We start from the raw sequence: 10,236 nt of genomic DNA on the forward strand, positions 1-10,236 counted from the left end.
GCTAACGGCAGGAAGGAGGGGCCAGCCCGTCCACCCTCCCGTTGCACTACATGTTCTTCCTCCTAGCCCCGCGAAGGGCCAAAGTTTGCCAGCAACAATAGACGGAAAATAACGTCCAAAAATTTCAGGATAAAAAGTGGATTTTTTTTTACCCCCCATCACCATCATGACAATGGCGGCTCCGTTGAGCGGCATCGTTTTTGCTCTACTTTGTTGCTTTACGGTGAGTATGGAGCCGTTCAAAGTAGTCCCCGTGGAGAGTAACGGACTTTACTCAGGTGGGGCTTGCGTACGTACGGGCTTCTTTCTGGGTTTTCGTGTCAGGACGAACCAGCACGCCACTGCCTCAAGCCCGAGTGGAATTCAGTCCGTTTGGCGCACGAAACAAGAAAAAGTGATCGTGGCGATATTTAAAGACATGTTGTGATTTTTACGCATAGATAGGAGTGTCTCCGGTATAATCTAAAGTGAAAAAGTGGAGCCAGCATGATGAATTTTAAGCGTAAATGCCACAATATATTGAGAAGGAAAGTGAAATGTCAGGGATTTTAAAGTACATTAATCAAGTGATTATGATTACGTTCTTAAAAGGGAATTTAAAACCGAAAATGTATTTTATTCAACATTAACAATTGTAGACTTTCTTTGTTCACTTTTCGTGTATTTTGTTCTAATTAAATTAAAGTAAAACGTATGGAAATACATGGACAAAAATGAGAATGTCAACAGGTACAATGCATGCAGATTGTGAATGTATTTTTATTGTATTTTTGGGGGGGCATATATCTAAGATTGAGTTTGTTGACAAATACATTTATGCTATTTCTTTATGTATTCAGCTTTGACTATCATGACATTTGCAATGTCTATAGTATTAATAATTGATGCTCATTTTAAGATTTTATTGTTTAACATTGAGAATAATGGCCTGTATTGACGTGTGATTTTTTTTACATCAGTACCTATCGCAATGGTCTAATAATACATTTATATATTTACATTTTATATCCTCATAAAAATATTGATACATACACGTAATGTGTGTGTGTGCGTGCGTGTATGCGTGTGTATGTGTGTGTGTATATCTATGAACACGCACACACACGTTGAGATAAACTGGCTTACAAAAAATGACATCCGTTGGAATATACAGTATCTAACTTAACATTTCACACACATGTATAGACTGTGATGCAAAGTAGTTATAATCAAGGCAGTGTATTTTTGTGGATTAAAATGTGATCTATTGCAGGCATTGTATTTGAAATACCACACTTGTGACACACATTTTATGAATTTTTCTTCCCACTCCCATCCCCTACCCCATGCTTGTGCATACCTGCAGGTTGTTGCCGTGCGGGCAGAGGGAAATGGGCTGCACAGGCAGAAAAGAGATTGGATTCGTCATCCTAGGCAGCTGAAGGAGAACCACGACTACTCCGGCATAAGCATTGGCAGAGTGAGTGCTACTTTTCAGACAGAAGCAAAAAAGTGCAAAAGGATTGTGGTCGTGTACCTCCTTAAGACTCGGGCTGCAATTTATGATTATTCTAATTAATTAATCTTTCAATTATGTTGATGAATCTGAAAAAAAGTGTTGATTTCCATCCCCGTATTTTCCTAAAATAGGGCATAATTTCAAATTAACGGTGTAGAAATTGAACAAACAAATTAATCATGACATATGTGTTATGTTAAAGTTGGTCATTGTCAAAGCAAATGATTTAACACAAAGTTGATCTAAAATAATCCATTACTTTGATAATCGATTCGTTGTCAATGAATCTTTGCAACTCCACTTAAGACAAAAGCTATTTTGTTCGAGCATCTTATTTGTATGTTGGGTTTGGGTAACTATAGTGTTGGCGCCAATGGTACTGAAAAGAGTGGCTAAAAAATTGGATGAAAGACGTGTATGTGGGGTTTGATGCTTAGTGGTCGGTTAATCATCGTCATCATGGTATAAATTGAAAACCACCGTAACCGCTTAGATACATTTAATGTCACATTTGCTCCCATTATGGCAACATAATAGCCACGGTGAACCTATATTTTAGTGTAAAGTTGGGCCGTAGCCTGTCAACCTCTTGGCTTTGTGTTAGCACTGAATGCTAATGGTACTTTTCAGAGTCGTCACCAAAGAAAGGAGCCGTCATATCTAACAACTGGCTCGCATTTGTTCATGTCATTGAGAAGAGTGAGCTTTCTTTAACGTATTGTGTTTTTATTACAGATTCGCTCCGATAAAGAGAACTTTACGACCATACTGTATTCGCTCAGGGGGCCCGGTGCTGACGAGCCTCCCATTCGCGTATTCGGGGTGGACCAAAGAACTGGCTTTTTGAAAGCCTATAAAGTCTTGGACCGAGAGGAGATCGCCTTTTATGATGTAAGATCGCTTCGACCTACGAGCTTTTTAATGCAAACCCAGACACTCTGTCAAGCCCAAGGTTTCTTTGTTTTTCTTTTGTTTGTTTCAGTTAAAAGGAGTGGCAAAATATGAAGACGGGACTCGTGCTGAAAAGGACGTCGACATCAGAATTACTGTGGTGGATGAAAATGACAATACACCTATAATTAAAATGGGACAAGTGGGATCTGTCAAAGAATCATGCGCCGCAGGTATCCAAACGACGTCTGCTTGCTTCAACTTATCGCAAAGTTTTTGGGTTTTTTTTTCTGAAACCATGGATCGGTCGGCTCGCAGGGACACTTGCCATGAGTGTGGTCGTCACCGACGCAGATCAAGAGGGCACCATCAACTCCCAGATCTTCTACAGCATCGTGGAGACGAGCAGCACTGCCGGCATGTTTGCCATCCACTCTCAGACCGGAGATGTGTCGGTTCTGCGAAACACACTGGACAGGGAGGTGAGGCGCTTCAGTGGAAATCCGCCAATGATTTTTGGCTGAGTTTGTTTCTTGTGTTACCAACATAACGAATGACCTCAGCTCATCGAAGCGCATGTTCTCTCACGGACATGAAAGACTTGGCTGCTGAGCCGAGTTGGAATCCCTTGGTAACTAAAACTGCAGCACTAAAGCTCCTAAACAGTTACCATGTGTTACAAAAAGTGGCTGGTTGGAATTAGCAGTACTTGCATGGCAGGTCAAATTTATAGGCACTTTCTGCCATGTATGCAGCAAGTGATTCTTGTAAATGCGCTCATTGTTGACTGAAGTGAAGCGTTAATGACTTTGGGTTAATTGGATTGTGATGACCGGGTAAAAATCACATCCACATGATGATGTTTTTTTTAGGGTTTTTTGTTTTTGTTTTCAATGTTCTGTAAATATTAATAGTCGAATGGTTAGCATATCGGCTTCACAGTGTAGAGGTATCGGGTTCAATTCCAGCTGCGGCCTCCCTGTGTGGAGTTTGCGTGTTCTCCTCATGCTTGCGTGGGTTTTCTCCGGATCCTCTGGTTTCCTCCCACATTCCAAAAACATGCATGGCAGGTTGATTGAACGCTCCAAATGGTCCCTAGGTGTGAGTGTGAGTGTGAGTGCGGACGGTTGTTGGTCTCTGTGTGCCTGCGGATTGTCTGGCAACCGGTTCAGGGTGTCCCCCGCCTACTGCCCGAAGACAGCTGGAATCGGCTCCAGCACAACCCCCCCCCCCCCCCCCCCCCCCCCCCCCCGCCACGACCCTTGTAAGGATAAGCGGATCAGAACATGGTTGGATGGATCCTCAACATGTCACTTGCAGTAACTCGTTGTGTGCGTATGGTACTCAGAGGGAAAGTGCTCTATAAATACTGTTGACTTACTTGACTTGACTTGACTTAATAAGCTCTGGATTGCTGATGATGTTTCTTCCAGCAGGTCAAATTTAGTGGAGAATAACTGAAGACCTTGTTGCTAAGTGCTGCACGATCAAGTTAAAGCGGTTTAGAAAATGAATGAATGAATGTTCTGTCAATGCCCGATGCTCTTTTACTATAGCTGAAACAGAAACGTATTCAAGGATCTTTAAAAGTCAACAAACACATTTCTATTTCGAATCAATTTCAGGAGAGTTAAATTACCGGTAACCCTGAGGATAAAAATAAAAATGTTTGGAACTTTCAAGCTTGCAAAAGTGTTTTTTAATGTATGCGCTGTATTCCTTCAGACACAAGATACATACAAAGTGGTCATCAGAGCTTCGGATTTGAACGGACAAGTTGGAGGAAACGTGGTAATGGGTGAAGTTGAGATCAAAATCCTGGACATAAATGACAACATCCCCACTCTGGAAAAAGAATCGGTACGTCAAGACAACATCACGATAGGTTTGAAACAATCCCTTGGGCGTACTTCAGTTCCTGTTGTGTGCAGTATGAAGGCAGGGTGGAGGAGAACACCATCAATGTGGAAGTGCTCAGGATCCAGGCCATCGACTTGGACCTGGAATACACGGACAACTGGCTGGCCGTCTTTCAAATCATCTCAGGGAACGAAGGAGGCTATTTTAGCATCACCACCGATGCGCAAACCAACCAGGGGATAATAATGATTCAAAAGGTAAGCAATGTGAAAGATGTACATTTCAAAACAAATAACACTGGGTAGGTTCAATTCCCACTTGGTTACAGTGTGAATGGTTGTCTTTTCTGTGTGCCTGACTGGCCACCAGTCCAGGATGAAGCCAGCTTTTCACTCAATGTCTGCCAGGATAGACTCCCACTCACCCAGGACCTTAACAGGATGAGCGGTTCAGAAAATAAATGGATCAAAACTGTAAAAATCAACCCTGTACTTATGCTTTGCCATTGCAGGAGCTGGACTACGAGGAGATAAAGTCCCTCAATTTGGGGGTGGTAGTTTCTAACAAGGCCAAGTATGATTTCGGAAGCTCGACCTCCACTTCCATAACCTCAAAGTCGTACTCTGTGAAGATCAACGTGATCAATCAGAAGGAGGGTCCCCGCTTCCAGCCGTCTGTCAAAGTGGTGACTCTGTCCGAGGATCACACCTCCATCTCCATCAACTCAATCATCACCACCTACACTGCCATTGACAGCGACACACACCAGACTGCCACCAACGTGAGGTCTGACTGACATCTTTTTGTCCAAACACACATCGCATGCAGTTGGAGCGCCTGACTAACACTCAGGAAAAAAATGTCTTGTTCTAGGTACGTTAAAATCCGCGACGACGACAACTGGCTGATCGTGAATGAGAAAACTGCCGAAATTAGGCTGAATAAACTTCCGGATCGAGAATCCAAGTTTTTAATCAACGGAACATACTACGCCCAGATCATATGCATTAGCGAGAGTGAGTTTCGTACAAATACGATGTTTTGTGTCTTCGTGTTTTGTGTGGAGGCACAAATATCAACCTAATTTTCTTCACTGAAGCCTCTAAATTGCCCCTAATTGTAGATGTGAGTGTATCTTTTTTTTTTTTGTCCCCAGTCTTGCTCAACCCACAATCATACAGCTAACGAAAAATTGGACAGAGAAATGTTTAACGATTGACTTTGAGCGTTATGCTTCCTTGCGTTGTAGAAGAGTCCTCAAAAACCGCCACGGGGACCATCGCCATTCAAGTGAAGGACTTCAACGATAACTGTCCCAGAGTGACCACCACAAGTCACACCATGTGCTTCGGCGAAAATGTCATCTACGTCACGGCCGTAGATAAAGACGAGTTCCCCAACTCGGCTCCGTTCGAGTTCACGGTGCATTCGACGAGCAGCCACGGGAAGTGGTCAGTGGAGCATCTCAATGGTAAGACCGAGTACCGAGACCACTTTTCGTTTGGCATTACAAGGGCCACATTTGCAGTGCTCAGTGCTCAGCCATTGATACAGCACAGTCGTTAAGATGGCCAAACACACATGCCAACATTAGCTTGCACTCTGACACTCGTTTGTGTAGACCAATGTTATGATGAGTGTTCCTTCACTGACAACTATCTTCGCTCCATCTCACGCCAGACAAAATATGTGATAGTAAAGTTTCGTGATTTTTCAAATGTGTTCGCTGTCTTCGATTTCAGAGACGACGGCAATTTTTCGAGATCAAGAGCACTTGTGGGCGGGCATGTACAAAGTGGCTGTTGAGATCAAGGACCAGCAAGGAAAGTCGTGCGCCGATGTTCAGATGCTCGACGTGGTTGTGTGCACGTGCGAGGCAAACACAAGAACGTGTACGGCCCACATCGAAAGGCGTTCGGGTTTTGGCGTTTCAGGAATTCTCCTTTTGCTGTTGGGGTTACTCCTACTGCTCTGTAAGTAGGTTTACCTCTTTTTGTTGACATTGAATGTGGATTATGGTTGTCTTTCCATCGAAATAATTTCAATGAAATGTCATAAACCTTTATTACCTGTACAGGCAATTAATAACATTTTAGTACTTTCCGTATAAGTCAAAGAATATTATTGAGGTGTAACAAATGCCTCTTAATGGAACCTGATCCATGATGGCTGTTTAAAATGAAAACAACCACAAATGCAACGTCATATGTTCAAACTAAGGCTTTGCTAGCACTCTCCTTCCAATGTGTACAAATGCATCACCTGTCCTGTTGTTGTCTTAGTGGTGCCTCTTCTGCTGCTGTTCTGCCTGTGTGGAGGAACCGCAGCAGATTTCAAGACCATTCCGTTTGATACCAAACAGGAGCTCATCTCCTATCACACAGAGTGCCAAGGAGAAGATCGGGTAATGGGATTTTTGTGGTTAGTCAATAACAACAAGAAAACAAAAAGCCTCACGTGTGACAGGTTTTGGGCTTTTATCCTGTAGGAAGTCCCACTTTTCCACATACCAGATGCTGGACAGGTGACTATTTCCAAGAACACCTTTGGAGGAAACGCCTACCTCGGGGGACTGGCTGAAGGGGGCGGAGCACTCATCTCTGGCAATGAAAACTGCATCTTAACAACAGACAATGTGCACCTGTACAATGAGTACAACCGGTTTTCTGGCCATGGAGGGATGAACAGCATGGATGGCGGGATGATGACGGGACAAGGTCACTTCTCCCAGTACAGAGGCGGGGCCTTTGACGACTTGGCGGTGTCTGATCACTTCCTGGAGGAATACTATTCCAGTGTGAGTACCATACAACCTCGGGAATTGCAACAGGGATGGAGTACCTTTTCCCTCTGACGACTACACTGAAGGTTTGACAAAATGTAATATGCCAGTCACTAATAATAGTGCTACACATCGCTGTGAAGACCTTCTCGAAATGACTTTGCTTCTAACTTGTCCTAGAGACAGACAAAGACGAACTTGATTTTTAGCCTTATGCAAATTAGAACCTCACATTCCTTTATTTTTCACTGCACCACCTGGTCTGTTTTTGGAGTTGCACAGTGGGCCGGATATGGCCCACGAGCTTTCGCTTGCCTACCGTTGAAATAAAGCATGCTCAAGTTGAACTCAACTCTCTAAATGATTGTTGTGTTTCCTTGCAGAAGTCCAACCATGCTGCCCAGCAGTCCCAGGAGAAGGATGCCATACTAGTCTATGACTACGAAGGCGGAGAGTCTCTGTCGGGTTCGGTGGGTTGCTGCAGCCTCCACGAGAATGACAACGACTTCTCCTTTCTCGATGACCTGGACCCTAAATTCAAAACGTTGGCTGAGATTTGCAAGGGGTCAGCTCAAGTGGACGCAGGCATATGTATCCATCCTACAGTTAGACCCGTGTCTCCAGTCAGGCCCTCCACACAGAAGCAAGTCCAGACTCACACTGAAACCGTTAGAGACAGGGATCAAGTCCATGTCGACACTCTCACCACCTCCAAGGTAACGTCTGGAACGTCCACGATTGTCCAAGAGGGTTCATCCACACTCTCCAAGGTGCATGTCCAAGACAACGTCGTGATTCCCAGTCAAACGCTGCTCGTGCAACAACCTGCCTTGTACTATGCCGCCGCGCCCATGTATGTCGTTGAGCCCCAGTCCCAAATGGTGCTTGTTGCCGGAGGCACGCAGCAGGGAGTGGGGCAGGTTGGACTGACACAAGGTCTGGTCCAAGTCGGGCAGCAGGGAGTGGGGCAGGTGGGGCAGGTTGGACTGACGCAAGGTCTGGTCCAAGTCGGGCAGCAGGGAGTGGGCCAGGTGGGGCTGACGCAAGGCCTGGTTCAAGTCGGTGGCCTCCAGGGATCTCAAGGCATGGTGCTTGTGGAAGGGCAGGCGGCTCAAGGAACCTTACCAAGACAAGTATTGGTGGTGGAAAATGCGTCTACTGGTGGGGGTCACAGTGCACAGGTGGCCCTTGTCCAGACCGGTCAGGGATCTCACGGGCAAGCAACCTTATCTAGACAAGTTGTGGTGGTGGAAAAGGGGTCTTCAGGCGGGGGTGCGCAGGCAGCCTTTGTCCAGACGGGTCGGGGATCAAGTGAGCAAGGATTGGACGTCAGGGGTCAAAGTGTACAGGCTAAGAGTTTCTCACTGCCTTCTCAAGATTCCACAGGGTCAAAGGAGGACTTTGTCCCGAAAGCCACACCCAAGTCGCAAGTCGGCCAGAGAGTGGTGGTGCAGCAGCGGAAGAAGGTGTCGGTCACAGAGAGAAATATAGAATCTTCATCGAGAGCTTAAACTTCATGTTTGCTATCGGCATTTTCACTGGAAACACTCTAATTCACTGTATTCATTCTTGTACACCCTACTGCACATGTCAGTCCATGTCCTCCATTCTTGATGATTAAAATGCGTCTTTGGGAACGTAAAAAAAAACATGAACATGCACTAGGGATCTTACGCAGTTCCAGTGTTGATATTTTTGGTCTTGAACTAGTTATCTCGTGACTCGATATATTGAAAGAAATATTGGATACATTGGAAGAAACCATCAAGATTACATTTATTGTACGCAGTCAATAAGGGAAAATCTATAGAAATAATTTGGGGTGGGGGGGGTTGCACCTCCAGCTAAAACCAAGAAATGGGCTTTGTCTCATTTCACAGCAAAGCTAGCTAGCTAACGCCTCCCTCAAATCGACACCTTCTTTTTTTGTATCAGTGGAAAGAAGATTAGGTAGTTTCTTCATGGGCAGACAATTGCTGAGCCCTTTTTGAACCCTGATGATAGTCAAGCAGCACTGAAACCCGGTCACAGGTCAATTAAAACGCATCGTGGAACGAGTTCTCTGCACAGTATTCTGATCCTCCATTCTGCGGAGACGGTGACTTTGTCACTGTGGTTGCTCCATAGTATTGTGTGCATCCGTGTTTACATTGCTGATTTAGTTTTAAACTCCAGTTTCACCCAACATCCATTTTGAAAGACAATTGTTTAAAATAATAATCATATTTTGAAAAATCCTTTTCCAATACACATTGTAAGGCCATTTAGCACAGCACAGTAGGATGAAAATAATGTGCTTGGTTTTTTTGATTCGTTTTTTTTTTTTGTTCTGAATTCTGAAAGGCTTTGAAGCAGAATCACCCCTGTGCTGCAATTGCGTTTTCAGCTTGAAATACTCACCACCCCAGATTCTGTTAACTGCGCCTTTGTCCACTGTCACTGGTTTGGTGTGATTCTGAAAAACGATCAATTTGTAATAGATCAACTTCCTGGAGTTGACCTTGTGCGTATTGAGCGGTAGTTATAGTGCAACTAATCACTTGCGGTAAAATACTGGAATAACTGAACTGTATTAACACAAGCACTTTTGCAAACAAAACAAAAAAACGTTTTAAAAACAAATGATTAATCAAGCAATTAAACCTGAGTAATGAATGCAGTACATTTAGTTTTCTTTTGCACTCCTTCCTAGTTTTATGCTGTTTAAAGTTTGTATGTGTTTTGGTTTAATTGTTTTTCCCAGCGATGGAGAAATATTTCTCTCCTTGCTTTTGATACGCAAATATTTGATACAAGTTCTAACATTCTAAATGTAAATAGCCTGTATTGCGATAAAAACCTGCAATTTCTGTCATAATAAAATTGAATGGACAGCAGTTTGTTCCCTCGGCCTCTTCATTTCTGACGCATGAGAGACTATGCAGCAATGCTTTGTTCTTACAAGTGTCTAAGGTTGAAATGTGGAAATATGTAGTGGACAACTGCTTCCTTGTCTGAAGTAGAACATGGGCAGGCGGCCATGCCATAAAGCAAAAGAAAGGTTGAGGAGATGAAATCAGATTGTTCATTCATTTCTCCCGTTGAATTGATCGTGCAGCACTTAGCAACAAGCTCTTCAGTTATTCTCCACTAAATTTGACCTGCTGGAAGAAATATCATCAGCAAGCCTGAGCTTGTGGCACAACAATGCATTATTTCCCTCGAA

At 43.9% G+C, this 10,236-nt stretch overlaps 1 protein-coding gene across 3 annotated transcripts; it reads left to right on the forward strand.

Moving 5' to 3' along the window:
• Positions 1-9,907, forward strand: dsg2l (desmoglein 2 like). Of its 3 annotated transcripts, none has more exons than XM_052087820.1 (15): positions 1-223; positions 1,346-1,459; positions 2,234-2,389; positions 2,481-2,622; positions 2,708-2,871; positions 4,115-4,249; positions 4,321-4,506; positions 4,761-5,035; positions 5,123-5,265; positions 5,499-5,720; positions 5,992-6,222; positions 6,532-6,653; positions 6,738-7,046; positions 7,415-8,002; positions 8,063-9,907. In XM_052087820.1, the coding sequence occupies exons 1-15, from the start codon at positions 167-169 to the stop codon at positions 8,540-8,542; spliced, it is 3,324 nt and encodes a 1,107-aa protein (XP_051943780.1). In that variant the 5' UTR covers positions 1-166; the 3' UTR covers positions 8,543-9,907. The 3 variants fall into 3 exon arrangements, with proteins under 3 accessions (XP_051943780.1, XP_051943779.1, XP_051943778.1); XM_052087819.1 differs by having other exon boundaries at positions 7,415-7,942; positions 8,003-9,907; XM_052087818.1 differs by having other exon boundaries at positions 7,415-9,907.
• The last annotated feature ends 329 nt before the right edge of the window (positions 9,908-10,236 follow it).

This window comes from Hippocampus zosterae, chromosome 15, assembly GCF_025434085.1.
Source record: "Hippocampus zosterae strain Florida chromosome 15, ASM2543408v3, whole genome shotgun sequence".
Classification (NCBI taxonomy): domain Eukaryota; kingdom Metazoa; phylum Chordata; class Actinopteri; order Syngnathiformes; family Syngnathidae; genus Hippocampus; species Hippocampus zosterae.